General features: G+C 40.4%; 1 protein-coding gene across 2 annotated transcripts in view; it reads left to right on the forward strand.

The window, feature by feature from the left end:
- The first annotated feature begins 4665 nt into the window (after positions 1–4665).
- The window catches only part of ADAMTS14 (ADAM metallopeptidase with thrombospondin type 1 motif 14), a 78860-nt gene continuing 57662 nt past the window's right edge, over positions 4666–25863 (forward strand). Inside the window, exons 1-4 of one of the 2 annotated variants that reach the window (XM_060682252.2) lie at positions 4666–5438; positions 11265–11650; positions 21642–21798; positions 24138–24328. In XM_060682252.2, coding sequence (XP_060538235.2) covers positions 4817–5438; positions 11265–11650; positions 21642–21798; positions 24138–24328 — 1356 coding nt within the window. In that variant the 5' untranslated portion in view covers positions 4666–4816. The remainder of the gene's footprint in view (positions 5439–11264; positions 11651–21641; positions 21799–24137; positions 24329–25863) is intronic. The other variant, XM_087871788.1, reaches the window with a different exon arrangement.

Consider the following 25863-nt stretch of genomic DNA (forward strand, 5'->3'; position numbering starts at 1 on the left):
GGAAAACCTGGAGGAATGTGGTCCATGGGGTCGCGGTGGGTCAGACACGACTTTGCGACTAACAACAAACAACAATTTCAAGCACATTTAAAGAATAAATAATCTTATGTCAGTTTATTCATAAAGAAGCCACAATGAATTCACTGGTGCTTGCACTTGGTACAGTTATTCAGGACTGCAGCCTTTGTTAAATAGGGATTATTCTCAAGAATGTGTGCAAACACATGACTGCAACTTGATTGCAAATGCCGCCTCTGCAATGAGAAAGATGAGACAGTCGACCACCTGATCAATGGGTGCAGCAAAATTTCACAAACTGACTACCTACAACGCCATGCTAAGATCATTCATTGGAAATTGTGCCAGAAGTTTGGATTTGAGTACAGCAAAAACCACTGGGAACATCAGGTTGAGAAAGTTTTAGACAATGAGAAACTCAAGATCTTGTGGGACTTCAGGATTCAGACTGACAGGCACTTGGTCCACACACATCTGACATAACAATAGTTGAAAAGAAAAAAGTATGGTTCATTGACATTGCAATACCTGGTGATGCACAGATTGAAGATAAGCAGCAAGAAAAAATCACAAAGTACCGGGACTTGCAAATTGAAGTTGAGCGACTGTGGAAAAAGAAATCGTGTGTTGTCCCGATTGTAATTGGAGCCCTTGGAGCAATACCCAAAGGGCTACCCCACTATTTAGAAATTCTAAATTTGCCGGACTTGAACATTTTGACTCTACAAAAAACCACCTTACTTGGAACAGCTTACATCCTCCGACGATACCTTAACAGTTCCTAGGTCCTTGGTTAGGACTCGAGCTGCTGAGCTATTAACCAGCCTCAAAGGCTGTGAATCTCACTAAAGATTAACTAATAATAATAATAATAATATACAGGAGAGTTGTGTGTAATTTTATCTAAAGAAGCCAAGCTCAATACTCTTAGAATTTTATAAAGCAAGGAAAAGGGTGCTTAAAAGGATTATGGGATTGTTTTTTAAAAGAAATATTGGTACATGTGCTCATTATAGCTATACCTGTTAAATTAGAAAAATCTCATGCTCCCTCTTCCCTGAGGGAAAAATTCAGGGCCGTGTTTTCAAGGAACTTTTGTTCTCCAAAGAAAAGTAACTGGGTTCCTTATGTGCTTATAATAAATTGGTTTCTACATTTGTCAAGCTGGAACAAATGGTTGGCAGCAACTGTTTTGCTCACATCCCAAAAGAGCACATGAGTTGCATTTGTTGCTGAAAATGGTAATGATGAAGGCACTTTATCTATCTTCATTTTCAGAATAATTCCCTGCCTATCAACAAGGAACTAAGAAGGGAGCTCCAGTCCAACAATCCAGCAATAGATTGAGAATTGTCTAAGACAATTAGACACAGCCAACTCACCATGGCCAACTCGCCGTAGGACAAATTGCTGCAGGACAATTCAACGCTGTATTAATAATTTATTTGTTACTTTTATTGTTGGTGACATTTTCATCAAAATTACTGTAACTCTTGTATTTCTGCCTTGACTTTATTTATTATTATTGGCCACGGTTCCTTTGAAATTAATTTAAGTTCTGCAGCGAGTTGACCGCAGTGAGTTGGCCGCAGCAAGTTCTCTCATACTGATTGAGGAAGGCTGAGAGAAATTATTTTGTTCTAAGCTCATACTGCTCTGCTGGGGATTCCTGGGTTAAATAGTTATCCTGTCTATAGCACCAACCAAAATAAGAGGGAAAAATGAAGCATCCTTCTCAACTATTTTTGGTTGCTACCAAACATCAGATCGTCAGAAATGGAATAATTTATGGCATATGTTGAAAGGCATATTTGTAGGGTCTTCTGGAAGAGGGTGGTAGTGAAATTCTACTGGACTTGAATGGGTGAGTGCCATCTGCTCCTCTGATTTTCATTGAAAAATATTTTGGGCCAGCTGTGCCCATTTTTCAAGAAATGTAGATAAATTTACAGCCAGAGAAATTGGGAGGCCCTTCCATGAATTTGGAGGAGAAAAGAATATCTATAAAGAAGAGAATGCTGCTAGGTGGTCTTTTTTTCCTAAGGAAAAGCAGTAAAAAAGAAAAGAAAAGAAATCTTAAAAGTTTGGTTTAGCTCTATTTTTTCTGGATTGGGATACAAGCTATTCACACTTACTTAACTATGTATTTCAACAGGAGTAATTGCCTCATGCAGCTGGGGCTTTTATGAAAATATACAAAATAATTTGATATTCATGCTCATTATATACTTGCCAAAATATGCAAGATACCAAGATCAGAGGAGCTGCCTTGAGTTGATTTGTTTTAAAATAGTTTGCTGTGCCCATTTTTCTTTAGTTGATTAAAGTTCTGAGATTCCCTGGTGTCTTCCCATCCTAATACCAACCGGATCCCCATTAATTAATTAAATGTGTATACTTAGTCAAGATGGTCTAGGTGCCCTAACTAGTCAGGGGGTTGGACTAGAAGATCTCCAAGGTCCTTTCCAACTCTCTTCTTCTGTTATTCTGTCCAGCTGATGGCTATGAACCAGGGTGAAATCCAAAATTTTTCCCTACCGGTTCTGTGGACGTGGCTTGGTGTGTGTGGCAGGGGAAGGATACTGCAAAATCTCCATTCCCTCTCCTCCTGGGGGAAGGATATTGTAAAATCTCCATTCCCACCCCCACTCTGGGGCCACCCAGAGGTGGTATTTGCCGGTTCTCGGAACTACTCAAAATTTCTGCTACAGGTTCTCCAGAACCTGTTAGAACCTGCTGGATTTCACTCCTGCTATGAACACCATCTAAATTTGCAATGGAGTAATTATCTCAAATCACAACTAGAGTAACTCTCACCCAGGCATCCCTCCACCTTCAGGCAAAAGATAGTTTCAAAAACTAGGCAGTTCCACACACCCTTCAATGTTACAAAACTTCCCCTGATAGACATACTTGAGAAAGTACAGTTGTTCTGCTTTCTCTGTAGCAGCATCTCCTGGCTAGGAAAAAGGAACCATCAGTCGGGAAAGACCAGGTCTACCTGTGAAGATCCAATTAAACTGATTTATTGCTAAAAAGCCTATGCACAGGAATCTTCTCAATTAATGGTTAGCACCTGCTTGAAATTATATCAAAAGGTCAAAGGATTTCAAGGGCTGGATTTAGTGGCTATCTAGGGATTCTAGGCTGATTCCTCTTTTAACTCCATCTCCAGGTTCTGCCATTCCGCCCTCTCTGGGAACCTTCTGAGCTATTTGGACCAACCTCTTCCATGTTTCATTAAACGTGGGCTCCAACCCTTGACAAATCACCCAGAATTGGGTAAAGAATGGTTTTTCTTTTGGTAACCACATACGGATCAATTCCCCCTCAAAACAGGGATGTTTAACTAAAGATTTTCTGGTGTTGCAAGTTGTCCAGTCATTTGACAGTGAGATGGGCAGCATGGAGCTAGTTCTTGACTTACAACCATTCATTTAGTGACCATCCAAAGTTACAAAAGCACTGAAGCGACTCTGCACTACTATTAATCTTCTCATCGTTCCCACTACCCATCTCCTTCCACTTATGACTGTATGACTGTAACTTTGCTGCTTGTATCCTTACGATTTATATTGATATTGTTTCCTGATTGCTTATTTGTACCCTATGACTATCATTAAGTGTTGTACCTTAAGTGTTGTATGTGTTACTTGGGGGTTGCAGAATGAATCGCTTGGATGCTTGGTGTCAGCCGTAAGTGGCATCAGTGTGTGTCAGCACGATTTTCTTCTGCTGTGTTGAACGTACTGTATTCACTTGGCAAACTGAAGTTTGTAAGGGGAAATAACTCCAGTTTGTTTTTGTTTTTTAATCTGATTTATATGCCGCCCTTCTCTGGAGACTCAGGGCGGCTTACAATGTGCTAAGCAATAGCCTTCATACTTTTGTATATTTTATACAAAGTCAGCTTATTGCCCCCACAAACTGGGTCCTCATTTCACCTACCTTAGAAAGGATGGAAGGCTGAGTCAACCTTGAGCCTTGGAGAGATTCAAACCAGCAGTAATTGCAGGCAGCTGTGTTAATAACAGGCAGCTGTGTTAATAACCACTGTACCATCAAGGCTCTTCATTCTTGATGAACGTATCTTTTCTTTTGTGTACATTGAGAGCATATGCACCAAAGGCAAATTCCTTCTGTGTCCAATCACACTTGGCCAATAAAAAAATCTATTCTATTCTATGACCACAATCACACTTATTTGTGTGACACGCTCATGGTCACGGGATCATGTTTGTGATACGCTCATGGTCACGTGATTGAAATATAGCTGTTTGGCAACTGGCACATTATTTATGACAGTTGTAGTGTCCCAAGGTCACGTGATCCCCTTCTGACAAAGTGGCCGTATTACTCACTTAACCACTGCACCCATTCGCTTAACAACGGGGGCAAGAAAGGTCGGAAAACGAAAACAAAAATTCTTTTCAGTCTTGCTTAGCGAGGGAAACGTTGGGCTCAACTGGGGTCGTAAACCGAGGAATACCCGTATAAATTTAACCAACAAAAACAAGCATTTCGGGTATTGAAGGAAAACGCTCGGGAAGCGCAGGGCGTGAAGGTCGGAATCCCTCCCTTTTTTCCAGACGGGACCCGGGCAGGTAGGATTCGTTCCACGAGGCAACAGCGCCAAAAAAAAAGCGCGGGAAGAGCGCAGCGTCCTCTTTCCCTCCTGCATCCGAGCTGCTCTGGGAGCCCCCGACCCTTTCGCGGCGGTCCGGGCAAGAGGCGGCACTTGGCTCGGGGTCTCGGGCTATTGGCAAAGGCGAAGCCGCGTTGAAAAGCGCCACGTGCAATGGAAAGTCCTCTTTCTCGGCGGCGCTCCCGGGGAAAGAAGAGGGGGGAAGAAGGCGGGGAGGTCTCCCCAGCCCACCACCTCCGTCACGCGCGGGTCAGGTTGCCGGCCTGGCTGTCACTCAGGAGGAGGTCGTGTCGTCCGGGAGCGCGCGCGCCCGCGGGCTTCCCCGGCTCCCTCCCTTCTCCTCCCCCGCGGCTCCCCTCAGCCTTGCAGCGGGAAAGCGGCGCCTCCTTCGCCCCCCTCTCCCCCCCACACGGCCGTTTCGCCTTGCATGGAAGGGGACGCGTCCCGGCTCGGGCTCAGTGCGCTGCTGGGAGGACCAGCTGGCGGAGCGGCTGCGGCTCCTGCTCCCGCGGGGCTTCTTGGGCTGAAGGGGGTGGTCAGCCGGCTCGGCGGGAGGCGAGGAAGGAAAAAAAAGCAGCGGGCTCCCTTAGCGTCCTGGAGGAGCAGCGCGTCGGAAGGAGCAACTTTTTTTTTTTGGGGGGGGGCCCGCTCTGGAACGGCCGGAGAGCGCGTGGCGACCTCCCTCCCCGGATGGATTCGCTCGTCTTTTATGTGGCGATGCTCTCCTGGGTGATGCGGTGCTGGGTCGCCTCCGGCAGGCAAGGCAGAGTCCAAGGTAGGAAAGTGTGTGTGGTGGGGAGGTGGGCGAGGGAGGAAGAAAAGGGGACCGTCAGGCTGGGGCTGCGGGGAGCCAGGCGGGATGGAGAGAAGCCGGGGTCGCCCCGTCTGTTGGCGCGGCTAGTATATTGGGCGCCAGCCTTGGCTTGGCTTGGTCCAGGTAGTAGAGCCTCGGTCCAAATCTAGGCGAGGGGAAAAAAAAAGAGGCTCATTGCAACACCGGAGAGCGTTTGGGGAGCGGGCTGCGATGGAGTTCCGTTGGGTGGCAGTGCGGCTCTGCGAAATGAAACCTTGTTTAGCTTCTCCCCCCGGGCGAGACGTCAATGAGTGTAACTCTGCTACTGCTTTTTAGTTCGAGTTTGGCTATGTGTGTGTGAGGGAGAGAGAGAGAGAGAGGTGATATAGAAAGGTGACAGACAGACAGACACAGTAGATAGATAGAGGATGGATGGATGGAGGGATAGACAGACAGACAGACAGACATAGTAGATAGAGGATGGATGGTTGGATGGATAGACAGACAGACAGACAGACACAGTAGATAGAGGATGGATGGTTGGATGGATAGACAGACAGACAGACAGACAGACAGACAGAGTAGATAGATAGAGGATGGACGGACAAACAGACAGACAGACACAGTAGATAGATAGAGGATGGATGGATGGACGGACGGACAGACAGACAGACACAGTAGATAGATAGAGGATGGATGGATGGACGGACGGACGGACAGACAGACAGACAGAGTAGATAGATAGAGGATGGATGGATGGACGGACAGACAGACAGTAGATAGATAGAGGATGGATGGATGGACAGACAGACAGACAGACAACACAGTAGATAGTGGATGGATGGATGGATAGACAGACAGACACAGTAGATAGATAGAGGATGGATGGATGGATGGATGGATGGATGGATGGATGGACGGACAGACAGACAGACAGACACAGTAGATGAATAGAGGATGGATGGATGGAGGGATAGACAGACAGACAAACAGATTAGATAGATATTCATCAAAATAATCTGCAGTTCCTGATATATTTGTATAGGATAGTAAAGAAGATGAGCTGAAAAACAATCCATTTCTCTCATCTACCCAATGTTACCCCAGCACTCCCAATGATATGTAGAATAACAGAGTTGGAAGGGACCCTGGAGGTCTTCTAGTCCAACCCCCTGCTCAAGCAGGAGACCCTGGCCTATACCATTTCAGACAGGTGGCTGTCCAGTCTTTTGCAGAATGCAGAATAACAGAGTTGGAAGGGACCTTGGAGGTCTTCTAGTCCAGGAGATCTCCCTGGACCATTTCAAACAAATGGTCTTCCAGTCTCTTTTTAAAAACCTCCAGTGATGGAGTATACCCACAATTTCTTATTCCGCTATGGGAATTACCAGTAGTTTTTCTTTGCTTCCTTGCCTGGATTTTATGGTCAGAGATTCTTATTCTCGAAATATGAATGTCCGGAAAGTAAACAAATGCTTGGCTTAGTAGCTTTAAGCAACCTGCTGAAGCTGGAAACTTGGAAATTGCAGAAATGGGAAATGTTTACGTGTATATATGTATATATTTATATTTTCTATCTATCAGAATAAAGCTGGAAGTTTTTTGTTTTTTTTTTAATTTGATTTATATGCCGCCCTTCTCCGGAGACTCAGGGTGGCTTACAATGCGCTAAGCAATAGCCTACATTCTTTTATATATTTATACAAAGTCAGCTTATTGCCCCCACAAACTGAGTCCTCAATTTATCTAACTTTGAAAGGATGGAAGGCTGAGTCAACCTTGAGCCTGGTGAGATTCGAACTTACAGTAATTTCAGACAGCTGTTCTTAATAACAGGGTGCTTTAGACCACTGTACTACCAAGGCTCTTGACCTTGGTAGTACAGTGGCCTTGGAGGTGTTCTAGTCCAAACCCCTTCTCAAGCAGGAGACTCTATACCTGTGATGGCGAACCTATGGCATGCGTGCTGGAAGTGGCACACAGAGCCATCTCTCTAGGCATGTAGAGCCGTTGCCCATTGCTCTTCTGGGTTCCAGCGCGTCGGCCAGCTGGTCTTCATGCGCGCAGGAAACCGAAAGAGCAGTCACCTGGTGCACATGGGCGTGCCGGGAAGATGATCTTCTGGTTTCCAGTGCGTACATGCATGCAGGCCACCTGGTCTTCCAGTTTTTGGCACGCATGTGCGCACGAAGACCAGCTGGCCAGTGCGCATGCACATGCCAGGAACATGCAAGGGGAGCAAGAGCAAGGGGAACAGAGCTGCCAGTCAGGACAGGCGGGCTGGGGCTTCCCTCCCTCCCTGCCTGAGCGGGCTTCTTGTGCAGCCCCAGCCCTCCAGCCCACAGCACCGCTGCACATCCGCACATCCGCAGTCCGGAGCACCTGGCCAGCTTGGTCACGGGGCAGTGGGGCAGGGTTTGCTGGCTGGGAGGCCGGGTGCCCTGCCTGCTGCTCCCACCACTGCGAGGGGGCGGTGGCGGTTCTTGCGCTGCCACTTCCGGCCAGGATGCTGGAGCAGGAAAAGGAGGAGGAGCTGCCGTTGTGGAGGTGAGCTGCCCCAGGAAGGCCAGAGGAGAGTGCAGCATGGAGATGCCACCGAGGGGTAAGAGGTGTGCCGGCCGGGAAGCAACTGGGAAGGCGGGGGGCTGCGCTGGCTTGTTCTCAGTGGCAGACTGCAGGGGAGGGGGGGAGCTTCATGCGCACCGGACAGCTGGTTTCGCACGTGCATGCGCGCCAGAAACCAGAACATCAGATTCACGCCAGAAACCATAAAATCATCTGCTTTTACGGTTTCCCACGCGCACTCACATTTCAGCACTCGGTGCCAAAAAGATTAGCCGTCACTGCTCTATACCATTTCAGATAAGTGGTTGCCCTATCTCTTCTTAAAAACCTCTAGTGATGAAGCATCTACAACTTTTGAAGGCAAGCTGTTCCATTACGAATGAATTGTTCTCACTGTTTGAAAATTTCTCCTTAGTTCTAGGTTGGATCTCTCCTTGACACCTTTACAAAGCTCCCATATATTGAAAATGCTGAGTATGGGTCCAAGTTACTCTCACCCCACTGGGATTGGCCCGTACCACTTGTGCTGGCAAAGGAGGCATGCTGTGGATCCCGTCAGCCTGATTATTCCAGTTGGCGGGGTCCAGGAGGAGGGCCTACTCTGCTGTTGCTCCTGCCCTCTGGAACACCTACATGTCATTGAAAAACTGCCTTTTTGCCTAAAGAACAAATCGTGCCCTACCTGTGCACTCCTTTCTCTGGATCCGGCAAACCCTCCTGCCCAGATGATGGGCAGGATATCCCTTAATCCTAGTAGATATGGAAACAATTCCCCGTCTCCCACATGTTGCTAGTTACAGTGATATTTGAGCCTTTCTTTAGAAATGGCCCCCAAATTTCTAGGCACCAGCTTCCCATTTCATGCGGTGTCTGATCTGCCCTGCTTTAGCTTTCCTGTTTGGAAACTGGAAAGGAAGGCAGGACTTTCCTTTAATTACAAGGGAGAACGCAATTGCCAATCTTTTAAAAATCCACCGTCTGCTTTGCGACAGGCATGAAAATAAAGAACAGGTTTAAATTTGGCCATTGGCTGTTATTTTTCAGCTCCTGTCAATCAGATTTTCTCAGTCGTGTCAAACTTTTTTTAAAAAATAAACATTTGATCATACTAGACAGGTTTATGGATTTCAGCTGGATTGGTTGGTTTGTTACATATTATAGTAGATCTCATTTTAGAGATTTCTGTGGTGTCCTTTTGATGTGGAAGTCAATAGGCTATAAAGCAAAATGAAATACACAGCAGGAGTTTTGCAGCAAACAAATCAGGGGAACTTGTTTGTAAAGAGAACTCTGTTTATAGAGAGACATCGTTTGATCATATTCTTAGTATGTATTATTTAAATGTTTAAGTAATTTAGACATGAGGCTGTTAATCTTATTTTGGCACATGATATCTGCCCTAGCAATAGTTTTCCTGGGATGAGAAGCTGCAGACGGCTGTGGAGTGTATTCCAAGATCTTTCGGTTATCTTGTTATCTTGCTGAACCATTATTTCATTTCAAAGGATTTCTTCCTTTTGGAGTACGTACATGATGTGTTACTTGGGGGTTGCAGAATGAATCGCTTGGATGCTTGGTGTCAGCCGTAAGTGGCATCAGTGTGTGTCAGCACGATTTTCTTCTGCTGTGTTGAACGTACTGTATTCACTTGGCAAACTGAAGTTTGTAAGGGGAAATAACTCCAGTTTGTTTTTTTTAATTTGATTTATATGCTGCCCTTCTCCGGAGACTCAGGGCGGCTTACAGTGCGTTAAGCAATAGCCTTCATACTTTTGTATATTTTATACAAAGTCAGCTTAATCCCCCCACAAATTGGGTCCTCAATTTACCTACCTTAGAAAGGATGGAAGGCTGAGTCAACCTTGAGCCTGGCAAAAGTTGAACTTACATTAATTGCAGACAGCTGGTGTTAAATTACAGTGCTTTAGTCTGCAGAGCTATCCAGGCTCCTTGTTTTTTTGCAATTGGAGATAAAGCAGCGGTTCCTATTCACTTCAAATCTCCTTCACCAGTGTGTGTGTGTGTGTGTGTGTAAATCAGGGTGGATAAAAATCGATGATTAAAAATAAAAAATAAAAATCAGATTTTTAAAAATTTAAATTTTTTTGATTTTTGTCAAATTTATTTTAATAAAACATTTTTGAAGTAAAAATCTATCTAAAGATAGTTTTCTATTTAAGATACATTAATAATTTAGTTTATTCAGATGAAATGGAGCTTAGTTATGTAGCATGAGGCTGTATATTCTGCAATATTGGGACTGTTGGTGAGTCAACAGCGGGTGAGAGGAGGAGCCGCTGCGGGACAGAGATGACAGTTGCTCTTTAAAAATTATGATTTAAATTGAGTTGATTTAAATCAAGCCTTTTTACTAGTGATTTAAATCATGACTTAAATCGACTCGATTTAAATCAAATCCACCCTGGTGTAAATCAAAGATAATGGCTACAAATGGGAGTGGGAAGGGAGGATGCTTGAAAAAAAACAACGCTGAAGACTACATTTTTCTGTATGAATGCCTATCTGCTGTAAGAACGAGGATAAAAGATCAGAGTCAAAACACAACCTCTTCATCATTTTCACAGGCTTGTACAACAGTTAATACAGCATCAAAATATTTAGTTGTGATGTCTGCGTGTATCACTTATCTATGTGGAGTGTAGGAAAAAAAAGTGTGAAATGCATTGTTGGGTGGTAGGATGGCACAGAATGGACTTTTCTGAGCTTTTTCAGTTCAGAAAGCAGGAATGTATACAATACAAACTTTGGCAAAGGCCTTTGATGTGAAAATATGCTTTAAAGTATGCAGCAGTGCCGGCTGAATACGTTTTGTATTTTCAGTAGTCAAAAGGCCTATATCATTCTTTATTTTTTTGTCCTATCTGGTGAGACGTAAAAAACAACGGGGGGAATAAAGTTACATAGGAGTTTTGCAAATGTTCTACATTTGCATTAATGTATCCGAGTTGCAAAATTCACCCATTTTAATCCTCTATTTTTCCTTTCCTGTGTACCTACAACATACAAAATGTAAAATGGCCACATGTACTAAATCAAAATATGGTTTTGTGACATCATGCAAAACTCAGCTTTCTTAGAATTTGCTATAATTGATGAAAAAAGTTTCCATGTTGCTGAGATTGCAAGTGTAGATATTTGGAGGAAGAAAGGCTTCTTTTCACACACAAAAGTTGTTTCATTTGAATGTGTTAAAACTTTGTCTATTTGCATTTATTTCCATAGAATTGCTCCTGTCTGGAAAGCTACGTGAATACGATGTGATTGTGCCCTTCAGTGTAGATCACCAGGGACGGTTCCTATCACATGTGGTGTCTGACTCACCAGCTCCTGCACAACACTCAGCTCGACAGAGGACGGTTCGCAGCATCCCTACGAAAAAAGCCATCTCTTGGAATCCCTTGTACTTCTTCAATGTTACTGTTTGGGGCAAGGAACTCCATCTCCGCTTGAAGCCCAACCAGAGGCTGGTGTCTCCTGGTGCTTTGGCTGAATGGCAAGAAGATTTCCAGGAAGTTTTTCGGGAACCCTTGAAGCAGGAATGCGTGTTCACAGGGGGCATCACAGGCATGCCAGAGGCCACAGTGGCGATTAGCAATTGTGATGGATTGGTAAGAAAAAATGGCCATTCCATACCATTCCATTCTATTTCTCACCCAAAACATTTAGACCTCCTTCTTGTATTGCTCACAATCGCTTTATCGTGAGTTTTGCAAGTAGACATTCCACGTGTGGACTAATAAAGATGTGCAGTCTTTGAAATAATTACACCTTGAATTATTTTCCAAGAGCAGAATAAGATTAGCATAAGGAGCGGTGTAATTGCAATATCTAGTTTGTACAATACTGTGGTGGAAAATAAGTAGAAACATTAGGCAGGTTTGCTGCCTTGAGTCGATCGAAATAAATATATACAAAAGAGGTGGGATAAAATAATAATAATATCGCAGGTCCTTGGGAAGGACTCGATAGGTGGACAAAAATGCGAAATCCAGTCTGAACATCTGGCTGACTGTGCACTGAACAATAATAATAACTAACACATCAAACATCAACAGGAAGGACTTGATAGGTGAATAAAAATGCCAAATCAAGTCTGAGCACCTGCTGATTGAATGATAAATCATAACTATAAAGTGCTTTGAAAATAATTAGGAAAATGACTGTATGAGAACTTAAATATAGTGCCTTCCTGTAGCTCTTTAAAGCAACTGCATCTTTTCCTGGGCTCATATAGCAATTGCAGGGGGGAACAGTGGAAAAAGATGCAACAGCTAATACTGTAAAAAAATACAAACGTCTTTATTTATATACTAGAATTAAAATCCTCTGACAAGCACTCGGTGGGAAATCCAGATTCACTTAACAACCATGTTACTAACTTAACAACTGCAAGTGATTCACTTAACAACCGTGGCAAGAAAGATCATACAATGGGGCAAAATTCACATAACAACTCTCATTTAGCAACCAACATTATAAATTGTACGAAGTTACTTCTCTATAAACTTCTTATAATGAAACTTTTAGTATAAGTATATTTACATTAATAAATATAGGGGCTTATTTAAGACTAAAGGAAATACAGATAGTTCTCAACTTACGACCACAATTGAGCCCAAAATTTCTGTTGTTAAGTTGGTTCGAATCTCTCCAAGGCTCAAGGTTGACTCAGCCTTCCATCCTTTCTAAGGTAGGTTAAATGAGGACCCAGTTTGTGGGGGCAATAAGCTGACTTTGTATAAATATACAAAAGTATGAAGGCTATTGCTGAGCACATTGTAAGCCGCCCTGAGTCTTCGGAGAAGGGCGGCATATAAATCAAATTAAAAAAAAAAAAAAAAAAAAAAGTGAGATATTTGTTAAGTGAGTTTTGCCCAGTTTTGATCACATGCGGATGCTGCAAAGGTCGTAACTGTGAAAAACAGTCATAAGTCACATTCTATGTTCAATCACTAAAAGTACTGTTGTAAGTCAAGGACTACCTGTAGCGGTGTCCAGACTTTACTAAACAAACATCAGGATGTTAACATTGGCTAATCATTAATTTTGGAACTTCATTCCTTGTAGAATGTGCCAAAGTAAAATCTGATTATCTTCCAGAAGTATGTTGGGTAATTTTATCACAGCAAGCATTAACTTGCCAGGTAGAAATATGCAAGTTGTTTTAGTTGCATATTTATTTTTTTATTCATTTTTAAAGTTTCATCCCTTTACACTGCATCTGAAATACAAATACAAAGAACAGTTTCTCTTTGAAGGTAGATCTGATAGCAATCAACAGTTAATTGCAGTATTGATGAAAAAAATGTTTTGTATATTTTTTAATCATGTAAATATGCCCATGTACCACATCTTCCAAACTGATTTAGGAATTAGAAGTTGTAATTTCTATGGAACCAAAAGGATAAAGTCTTGAAACGGTTTGAAAAGAGCCCATCTATGGTTCGGTCAGGTCTGTGATAATTTGCCATGGCCAACTCGCTACAGCCAACTTGCCGTGGGACAAGAGTTACACTAATATCAAATATCATCCTCTAAGAACAAGCTAATAGCTATAGAAGTAATGGATCTGGCAGACTAGATAGGTAGAATACAATGGTGTACTAGAACAAATAGAAATATTAAAGATTGAATGGATTTTGAATAAATAATTTTATAATTTGCTTACTATCTTATGTGACTTTGAACATGTATTAAACAGAGAAGATAATCCAAGCCTTCTTGATTTAGAAGACTCCAGAGTAGAGTAGAGTAGAGTAGAGTAGAGTAGAGTAGAGTAGAGTAGAGTAGAATAGAATAGAATAGAATAGAATAGAATAGAATAGAATAGAATAGAATAGAATAGAATAGCTTTCTTTGGCCACCTGTGATTAGACACACAGGGAATTTGTCTCCAGTGCAGAAGCTCTCAATGTACATGCAAAACAACAGAGTAATAACAATCACAATAATGATACCAGTAAGACAAAATAGTAACAAAGATGAGAAGGATAACAGTAATGCAACCTACTACCTGGGTAAATATACTTAATATACAATCTTCAACCACATTTAATATAACCTTAAACCACATTTCTTTATAAAGCATTTTTGTGTTTGTAAATGAACAAGAGCAATGACATTTCTGTTTAGGAGTTGCAAGAGATGTGATCTTATCATATTTTCCTGAGGAATCTCGCTTGTTGTAAATGATCTATGATATAGATGTGGAATTTTAAATTAGCTTTCATTGGGTAGGGATTTCTGGAGCATAGTTTGGACGGGCTGGCGCTTAATCAAAGAATCAGCTAGATTTTCTGGGTAGCAACAGCAGTAAAGTTAGAGTAACATTTGATGGCTTTGGTCTACATTAAAGGGGATTTGTGTGATCACTTCTTTCCTCCCACCACATCCATCCTTTTGCAAATCCTATTGCTGTGAGATCAGTAAACTTCTGTGGAGAAACTGGCTTTTATCCATGCTTCTGTGGAAAAATTCAGATGGCCATTTTTATAGTTTGATGGCAGATGTGATGGTTTGTGTTCCTTCTATCTAAAGTTTAGTTTACATAGTACTGTTCTGGAATGCATTAGAAGAACATTCCCTACTCTCAGACTTAAAATATAAAAAAGATGCTTCAAAAAAGGAAAAGAGATGGGGTGGAAAGAAGGAGATCAGTATCTATACTTAAATTTGGTGCAAGTATGATCAATTGAATCAAAGCAGAATTGTGAAACATAAACAATGCACATTAGTTAAATTAGATGTCCATGAAAATAGAGCTTAAAAATATAAAATTAAAATTGAATTTAATTGAACGCTAAGTTGGTTCATGAGAACCAATTTGGTCTAGTGATTAAGACACCAGACTAGAAACCAGGACTGTGAGTTCTAGTCCTGCCTTAGAGAGCAACACTTTTGTATTTCTATATTAAATGTTGGAAGAAAGTAGTGGATTATGAAAACATTATTGTGCAATAAAAGCTAAAATTTTCAGATTTTATTCTATTTGAACTAATACCTAGTACTTGGAATTTGACAACCAGACAAGATAAATGGATTTTCTGTGTCCAAATTATAGCCAAAAGACTGATATTGCTCATTGGAAAGATAAATGTATTGCCACATTCTCAATGGATTGAAGTCCTGATTACCTGCCACTTATGAGCAGTTTACCTATAGACATATATTTTGTATGGACAAGAATAATGAAAGATGGGACTCATTTATACAAATTACAGCAAGTTAAAAAGAATGATAAGTATAAAAAGTCCGATGCCCTGCATCTCACGTGAAACTAGGAAGTAAGCAAAGGAGCTTAGTAGGGAAATGTTAATGCAATAAAGTCTCCAACAAGTTTATTTCTAATCCTTCTTGTCACTAACACTGTTGCATCACTGCTTAGAACTAAATATCCAGATTCCTCTTTCCCTTCAGGGAGAAGTCTCGAGATAAAACCTCCAGGCAGCCAAATGCACAGTCATATACTAACTCAAAACTTCCTGCAGAGTTTGCTTGGATAGCATCTTCAAGTATCAAGAGGATTTGGCATGGAGGGTCACTTTGAGATTAGTTTGTTGGCAAAATTCCTCTGTTTGAGCTGCCTTGGTTTGGTAATTTATCCACTTCCCTCAGCTGCTAAATTTCTCTTCAGGAAGGTCTGCCCTAAATTCAAAGTGGACAGAACTTTAGCAAAACAGCTTTTGACTTTCTGATTCTGCTGTGGAATGTTTGGCAAATCTTAAAGAATCGTGAATTTGAAGTTGTAAAAAAATTCAATGGATTTAAAGCACTGTCTGTGTTCTGAAACAGCCTGCCTGCAAAACATATTGGCATGTGAAACAAGATCTCAGCAGGCTGGTTCCAGGCGTTGTATCATTTGCTAGGCATTGTAATACTTGCTATTTTTGAATAACATCCAACATCCAGTGGGAGTTGTGAGTTTAATAGGTAGATTCATCCAGTAGCAAAGATAATCATTTGGAAATCTGTTTTGGTTTCTGCCATCCAGACTCAGTAATAGACATTCCTGTACTCCTATTTTATTTCTTGAGAAAGTAAGTTAAACTAAAAAGTACCAAGAGATAGCAGTGTTGAATGTGTACATATAAGTGAAAAAGAGATACTATTCCAAGAATAAATGTTAATAAGTTCAAACTCTTGTATTTAAGCAAATTTATATCGTTATATATTCCTTAGGAAGATTATTTTTAGAACTGTTTTATTATGACAGTATTTAATCTACTCAGGGGGATTTGCGGAGGTAATCAAAATAATTGTAATTAGTACTAAGTAAATAACAATAGCACTTAGACTTATATACTGCTTCACAGTGCTTTTACAGACCTCTCTAAGCGGTTTACAGAGTCAGCATATTGCCCCCAACAATTTTGGGTCCTCATTTTACCCACCTCGGAAAGATGGAAGGTTGACTCAACCTTGAGCCTGGTGAGATTTGAACTGCCAAATTGCAGGCAGCCGACAGTCAGCAGAAGTAGCCTGCAGTACTACACTCTAACCACTGTACCACTGTGGCTCATAACTGCACCACTGCATGTATATGTGTGGATTAAAATGTATATAGGATGGATTTATACCAGGGTGAGATTTGATTTGGAATTATGTGCTGGCTATATTGCAGACATTGGTACATTGCTTATTCAAAAGATAAATGCAATTGATCATTTGAAGATAATTCTGCATGACAGGTTATGATTGATCACCTACACCAGCAAATCAATTGACTTGTGTAAAGGATTTTACAGTGACACTGAGAAGGTAATAAAAGAGCTGATAAGGATGTAGACGAGATTACACAGTCTGGAGATTGAAGGATGCTTGAAAAAGAAACTCATTTGAAGCGGGACTGCATATAAATTTAAATAAATAAATACTCCCAGAGTTACCATACCTTGATTTTGCATAGCATAAGGGGAACAGAAAGAAATTGGCTTTCAAGATTGAGGTCATCCCATAGAGTTAGTCCAGATCAAGATGTAGACATTGCAGAGATTCTACTTTCTTGTTCTAGGATATAGTAATATCTTAAAAGCCTATCGGAGCATAATCTCCTTAATTACTGACAGAGAAAGACAAGAGTAAAGAACTGAATGAGCTTGCAATATTCTTAGCTTAAATTTTGAACCAAAGATTTTATTTTCTGGACTGGTGGAACTTAGTGTTTTGCAAGTTAGGCAAATTCACATTCTGAGCTGTTCTTTTTTGCATGTCTCATTTAAACGAAAACAATTGGCACACCAAAGTTTATTCCATTTATAGCGTAATGAGAACTTATTGTATTTTGATTAAAGGATAGTGATGGGAAGTTACTATAGTCTGCACAAATATTGTATTACCATATCTTCAGCTGGATAAAAACTTACCTTAACCAACATCCAGTAAATATTTCCATTACATTGCAAAAACACTATGTTAGACGCTCTTTGTTGTAAGACTGAGCTAAAATAGTAAGGAGGAATATTTTTCATTAAATATTTAACAAAAGTTCTCCCATTATACAACAGTAATCACAGTTTTAATTTCAGTGAAGGGACTATAGCAAAGAATCATCAAAATGCAATGACAAGTCTTCAAAGGAGCAAAGATTTATCTGGTTGCTCTGATTGATCACTTGTTTGATCATAAGTCTGAGATTTCTAGTTAGTTTTTTTATCACTACTCCTTTCTTTAAGAAATTGTATTGCTCTTGAATTAAAGGGGAAAAGTGAGAGTACTAACAGAAGTAATTTTATAAAACAGTTTATATGAAATTTGCTGGAATATTCAGAAGGAATATAAGCAAAGTATTATTGATTTATTAAATTTGTATCCTATATTTTCATTGTTGTTGAATACTGCATTTGTTTTGTGTTGGGCCTAAGTTTGCTAATTGCAAAATCAATAATTCTGTGACCTGGGTTAGCTAGGAGCACATCACTGGGGGAAGATGACATTATATGGACATTGTACTGCCCTATGCATGCCTTCTTCATTTAGTGTCTACATGCAGGATATAAGGATAACATTCTCAATAATTTACATATATTATGCTATATTTATACTATATATATTTGCTGAGCAGATCTGAAGCTCTGCTTAGCACAGTGGCCAACAATAAGCTTTAACTTAATGACAGTAACAGCAGACTTCGCTGACATATAAACTTAACCATGATGGATGCTGATATTGAACTGAATGTTTCATTCCCCAAATGTGAGTTCGTAATTAATGACCTTTCATGTGTTTGGGGAAGGGGCAGTTGAAGAATGGGTAACTGGCTTAGAATGCACTCAACCTATTTCTGATTTTTGGGGTGAGTGGATTTCATTTCCAAGGTTGGTTAGGATTAGCTTATTAGTAGTTTGCCTTAGTTAAAGTTAGTTTAGTTAAATTAAAATATTTAGTCAATAACAACAGAAATGAGCTTGTGAATGTTTCTGTAATGGCCATATTACAGATCCTGATGTCACTTTAACTGCAATACGTATATGCTACTAATAAAGCTTCTTAGATCTGCTGTGATGCTTTCCACTTACATGATCTAATATAGTAGCATCAGGGGTGGGTTCCACTTACCTTTACTACTGGTTCGCAGCAGGAGCGTGCGTTTCTGAGCATGCGCAGATCACCCATGATGACATTGTGGCGGGTGGGCGGAGCCTCACACCGGTTTTACTACCGGTTCTATAGAACCGACCGAACTGGGAGCAACCCACCACTGAATAGCATATAATGTTCCTGTAAAATAATTGATTGGATGCAATGCTTGATTGATAAGGATTCAGGAGATGGTTTCATAAACAGCCACCTGAAGGCTCCTCTATTATAAGTGAAAACCATTATTTTTTTCAATGGTTTACAGGAAAGCTATAGAAGGGCAGGCAGAACTGGAGAGGGAGTTAAGTGCATCAGCAGCTTAGAGTCATTACATTGCCACAAGCAGTCCAAATTCAAGCCCTCCTGAACTCTGGTGACCTTTTATCTGGCACGATTGATTGATTAGAATCTTGTCTACAGGCTTGAATAAATCTTCCATGCTGCACTCTAATGTATGATCCTGATTCTTTGCGCCTGACAAAAACCATTGGCATGAAATGAAAAGTCTCTATCCTAGTGTATTGGGAAATGCATTGGTTCTAAGGTGGAAATAGTTCAGTTGCTGAAATATTTATAACTCTGTTACTTTCATATCAATAAATCTTGTTTAAAAAGGCTCCAAGAGACCCCTGCGTGGAAGAGATATTTTTGGCTTGAGGCAATTGCCAAAAGCTTCATATTTAAAGGAATATGGCACCTTATCCAGATACGTAAAAGAACCAGATTCTCTTATTTGTGTTCATATTATAAAAGAATAGAATAGAATTCTTTATTGGCCAAGTCAATATAAATCTTAAGGATACCAGCAACAAGGTTACAGTCATACAGTCATAAGTGGGAGGAGATGGGTGATAGAAACAATGAGAAGATTAATAGTAATGCAGACTTAGTGAATAGTTTGACAGTGTTGAGGGAATTATTTGTTTAGCAGAGTGATGGCATTCGGGGAAAAAACTCCTTGCATCTAGTTGTTCTGGTGTGCAGTGCTCTATAACGTCGTTTTGAGAGTAGGAGTTGATACAGTGTATGTCCAGGATGTGAGGGGTCTGTAAATATTTTCCCAGCCCTCTTCTTGACTTGTGCAGTCTGCACTGTACCGTAAGGAGCCCCAGATCGCTCCTGGGTGAAGGAGTGGAAGTCTGCCAGTTTGACCTGAGGTAATGGAATGTGAGGCAAGTGGCAGTTGGAACTTTCCAGGTGGGGAGGGGTATATAGTATTTATTGTATAAATAATGCCGACTTTGGTAATATAGACACACAAACAAATGAGACTGAAAATTTAATAACTATAGGGCCTCAGCAAACAGTACACATACTGGCATGTATAGGCAATGCTGAAGTAATAAATAAATATATAAATAATGATAAATGGGAGGTCACCAAGTATAATAATATGGCTTGTCTTGGTGTCAGGTTCCCATAGAGTTTTCTGTTTTAACAGGGCCAGGATATAACCACTATGTGTTAGAAAAGAATTTTTGCCTAACCAACAGATGTAGTGAAAGAGCTTGGTGACCAAGCAGATTTAGTGATAGCTTAAGTCAGCATTGTGAATGCTAGCAGTCAATGTACGATTTGACCTGCCTCCCATTTCAGCTATTTTCCATTTGCATTTCAGCTATTTCAATTCATTCTAACATTTCTACTTAAAATACGTTATTCCATGTAGTGACTTCTGCCTAAGGATGTTACCCGTTAACATTTCTATAGTGTGTGTGCTTTTTCTGACATATTTTTAAAAACCTGAATAATAGAGCTGTCGTGAATTGAAACTAGAAAGCCACTTCTGAGTACAACTTAGATGAAGTTGAATATTTCAGTTCCTGAAGCTCTTAAATCCACACTAAGAACAATATAGATAAATTGGAAAGAACATATTAGAAAGAATAAGAATTTCATTGGCACAGATCCCCCATAATCAGATAATTAACTCATGATTTATTAATAATATCCTCCTGATGCTAAATGTTCCTGAAGAACCAAAGTTTTGTATTCTTGAATTTTTTTCACACCTACAATTTCAGCTATTAATAGATTTTATTTATTTATTTATTTTATGCAATTTATATGCCGCCCTATCTCCGAGGACTCAGGGCGGCTCACAACGGTAAAATGCACAATTCCTGACAATATAAAATTAAAATCCCAATTTAAAACAATTTAAAAATTCATTAAATTCATTACTGCATTGTTTTTAACTGTTTGTTGGTTGTATGCCATCCCAAGTCTCATTTAGTGATACGGACTGCTATATAAATATGATAAATTAATAAAAAATATGGCTATGGACATTTGCTTTTGACATTTGATCAAATTGCATGTTGTCTGTATTTGTTTCCATCAAGAAAATATTGGGATACACAACTGCCACATTGTTGAATTGTGATAGAAATAACATTTGAGTATTTATTTATTTATTTATTTATTTATTTATTTATTTATTTATTTATTTATTTATTTATTTAGTATACCGCCCTTCTCCCAAAAGGGACTCAGGGCGGTGAACAGCCAAAATTAAAATACATACTATACAAGTTAAGATAATTAAAAAAGATTAAATCAATCGGCCTCCCAATTTAAAACCCCAAGTCTACAAAATTTAAAAATCCCATTAAAAACCATTTAGGCTAGGCCGGCTTGCTGGAATAAATAAGTCTTCCTTTAATACCAAGAGAAATTATTAAATCTTTGGCAAATTCAAGGGTGTGTCTACCTTGTTTTCCCCAAAATAAGACATCCCCTGATAATAAGCCCAATCCGGCTTTTGGGTGCATGGGAATAAGGCCAAGCGCTTATTTCAGGGTTCAAAAAAAATATAACATGTTAGATATTTTGTTTAGAACATGACGAATTTGTAGAAATTCCTGGGACTGGGGCTGGGGAGTAGAGAAAGAGGAAAAACTAACATTTCTGATAATATGCATCCTCACAATGACCAATATTTAATTTCTTATTTAATCAATAAGAAAATAATATGATAAATATTTTACTTTTCTTTCATTCTTTTGTTCTGTGGTTTGCCAGGCTGGTCTCATTCAAACAGACAATGGTGAATTTTTCATTGAGCCTCTGGAGAGAGGACAGTGGGAGAAAGAAGAGGATGGGAGAGCTCACGTGGTCTACCGCAGATCAGCTATCAAACAAGACAGAGCAGAAACATTCAAAGATTATCATAATGAAGGTATGACCGAGGAAACAAACAGAAGGACACATTCATCTTATTTAGGAGACAGCACAGAATTCATACCTGATCTCAAACTGCATACCACCAACTCCAGAGAAGGTGTCATTGTTCTTGAATGTCTCAAAGCAAAGACGCATTGACAGAAATGTGTTGTTTGGTTGGTTTTTGAGTTAGCGGGCTGCATAAACCTAGCTCTGTAGTTTGAAAAGCATCATTTATAGTTATATATCAGGGGTGTCAAACTCAGTTTCATTGAGGGCCGCATCAGGGCGGTGTTTGACCTCATGGGGCCAGAGTGGGCATGGCCAGCTCGTCGTCACTCGTGTTGGAGGTGCCTGTGGTGGCATGAGTGCTCTGCCAGTGAAAACGGGCTCCTGAGTTCTGTTTTTGGCTGCGATGGTGTCCTGCAACCCTCCGCCAGTGAAAACGGAGCTCGGGTGGGCCACCCGTGGCCCACCCGAGCTCCGTTTTCACAGACAGAGGCACCACAGGCTGGTCCTTTGCTGTTTCCAGGGCAGCCCCGCAGGCCAGATCTAAGCACCTCACAGGCCGGCTCCAGCTCTAGCTCCCGGGCCTTGAGTTTGACATCCTTGTTATATATGATGTGTGAATCCAGCTACTCTTTATTTATTTTAAAATGTTTACCCCACCTTTGTTTTTGGTTAGGCAAAACAATGTACATACCTAATGCCTCTGCCTCCTATTTTCCCCACAAAAACCCTTTGAATTGGAATGGGCTGAGAGACATTAGCTTTCGTGATGGTTATGATTTACTCAACAAACCATGGCTAAAAACTAAGGCTTAGCAAACCTGTAGGATCAAAATGTGATTATTTTCACCTCTTGAGTGTTTTGTTTATTCATTAGCCTCAATCCCCTGTGGTAGGGTATGAAAAGATTTTGTCCTCACCGATTGGTGTCACTCCACTCACATTTACAATTTTCAATGAAGCTTCTTTTAATATTAAGAGCCTTCATGGTGCAGTGGTTAGAATGTAGTATTCTATATTCTAATTCAGCTCACTGCCAAGCTAATTCAGCTCACTGCCAAGAGTTTGATCCTGACTGGCTCAAGGTTGACTCAGCCTTCCATCCTTCTGAGGTCGGTAAAATGAGGACCCAGATTGTTGGAGGCAATATGCTGACTCTGTAAACCACTTAGAGAGGGCTGTAAAGCACTGTAAAGCGGTATATAAGTCTAAATGCTATTGCTAAGTGCTAATATTGCAAATGATAGGTGTTTCTCTGATTTGAGATCATAGCAGGAGCAAAAAGATTAATTCTCCTATCTACTACTTCAAAATGTAAATCTATGTTGGCCAATTTCCTAATTTTTTGTACTGGTTTGGAAAAAGATAAATTCATCCTGTGATCAGGTGGGTAATAAAAGAGAGGACAGGCAATGCTAATAAGGAAAATGTGCAGTTAGCACTTTTATCCCATGCTAAGGGTAGAAGATATCCAAGGTTATATCTTTAGATGATAGAATACTGGAGTCTTGTCTAGCATTTATTCTATTGCTCTATTTTCAAATAGAGAAATATTTGCAAGCAGAACATTGTAAAAGTAGGTAGTGTAACGTTGATGGCTTATATCTTGTTCTTCCCATTGAGCTGGCTCTTCAGGACCTGTCTTATCCTTTGGTGGATGTAGCTGTGTCTTCCTTATTCCTTCCTCCTATATATATATATATTTATATACCAAATTTATATTTCACTGATAAAGAAATAAAGGGAGACTAGTATAGATCTACTTCAAGCTATTTAGCTTTCATCAGCTAGCTATAACCTTACTTGGATTTGAACTTGGGCTGCCTGCATGTTAGGCAGTTGTATTAACCTCTGAGCCACAAGTTCTCCTCCCTTCATCAGCTTGAGCCAGGGGAGGAAAGATTAAGTGTTTTTCTATTGAGGCACCTGGTCTACCACAACATGTGGGAGGGAGCATACTGCATCCCTTTTGCCTTTTATATATATATATAAATCTCAGTTTGAATGCCTGAATTTATGTGTGGCAGGGGTGGTATTCACTTACCTTCGCTACCGGTTTGCAAATGAGAGTACATGCACCTGCATGCTTGCTTTGCTCACACGTGCCACCTCCATGCATGTACAGAGCATCAAAAACGAGACATGATTACATCTGGGCGGGTGGGCGGAGCCTCCTGTCGTTGCTGCTACTGGTTCGCCCGAACCGGATATAACCAGCTGAATACTACCAATGGTATGCAGGTTTTATGGACCAATGCATTTTAACGATACTATCAGGCTTATTAAGGCGATCCTATTTCATCCATTTCTTATGCTGTCATTTGTTTTTAACTCTTCTAATTCCAGATTTCATCTTGGGTCAGCTCCCCCAAGCTCTGAATCTAATTGAAGATCAGATTGGTGAAGCAGAGAGGAAGAGGCGACATGCAAAGAAGGATGACTACAATATAGAGGTCCTGTTGGCTGTGGATGATTCGGTTGTACGGTTCCATGGGAAGGAGCACGTCCAGAATTATGTCCTCACCCTGATGAACATAGTGAGGCTCTTTCATCTTGTGTTTCTTGTCTTGAAGGGGAGGGAAGGAAAGTAAAAAGGAAGTGGGCATAGTCACAGACTGAGTGTGATCACACAGCCTTCCTGGTATGAGCATCATGGAAGATTTCCACATTAATTGCCCACATAAGAGGCCAGATGCGTCTACTAAAAATCTGTGTATCCGGGATGAAGTCATAGTACATAACGTAATATCTTGAAGCATAGCATGACAATGTGGTATTACACATTGCAGCCTTCCCTGATGCCTTCAAAGCATGTACTATGCCCAGAACATATTTTCAGGTCTTACTGCACGAAAAATTTGATACCTGTTTGGCACTCCAAAATACACACACCAAAAATTGGGCAGATGTTTTATAGAACATAGCATTCACGAGGAAAGGATCTACTTCACTGAAGTATAACAGGATTGTAAGATAGTTTTATGGAAGATATTAAAGAGTTTTGCATGCTTTGGAGCAGTTACAACCTTAGTCATAGAACTTTCTGCATTTAAAAAATGTTTAAATGGGGATTATAACATAAATATTGTATGCAGTTTTGGGGATGAGTGATGGAGTCATTCTTGTATGGGTGGCCAGAGCTAGGACTTTCTTCCAAACTATATCAAAATATATGAAAGCTAATGGGCTGTTGACAATGGCATTCATTGGATTCATTGGGTAATATTGTGTCTCGCCTAGTTAAAAACCACGATTATTTATTTAAGGTTAAAATTTTTAAAGATTTCAATAAAATATGGAGTCAAGGGAGAGGAGAATTCATAGACCTTTCTCCTCATTTTTTTTTCTTGTAGATATTGAAAGTATATGTAGAAAGATATATACAGTATCATATTTCAAACAAACCTCCAAGTAGGTTGGTTTCTTTTAAAATTTTACTAACTTTTTACTTTTGAGCTTCCTACTTTGTTGGCTGATAGGGCCTCTATTTCTTCAGAAATACCCTCAAGATTAATTTCTTTGGCTTTTCCTGCTATACTTTTTTATTGGGTTGTAATGCTGGGATTTTTGTTTTGTTCGCTAGGGAGTACTCATTCGATTATGGTTGCTACGTTATACCCTAGCATTTACTGTTGCATTGCTTTACCCAGTGAGTTGCCTTTATGGTTTTCAACCCTAGCAGTTGTCCTTTTGCAGTCTAAAAAGAGCGAAATGCTGGATCAGCTTCACATGATAGTGTAAGTCTGAATTCCCAACACAGCAATGAAAACAAATGATGCTGCTTTCACTACCATGCCAAGATAGATGATTTTAATGAACATATGTCAGAGAGGCAAGTGTAATGGAATGTAAGTGCTTATTTGTGACCAGCATGTGCTTTAGCTTGTTTCCTTCTCGCTGTTTGGAGCAGGGTATGCCTAGTCTAATGAAAAGAAGAATAGAATATTGCATCCAGTTTTGGTCGCCATATTATAAAAAAGATGTTGAGACTCTGGAATGAGTGCAGAAAAGAGCGACAAAGATGATTAGGTGGCTGGAGGCTAAAACACATGAAGAACGGTTGCAGGAATTA

Source organism: Pantherophis guttatus, chromosome 6 (genome assembly GCF_059756535.1).
Source record: "Pantherophis guttatus breed Tessera chromosome 6, ASM5975653v1, whole genome shotgun sequence".
In the NCBI taxonomy this organism is placed as follows: Eukaryota; Metazoa; Chordata; class Lepidosauria; order Squamata; family Colubridae; genus Pantherophis; species Pantherophis guttatus.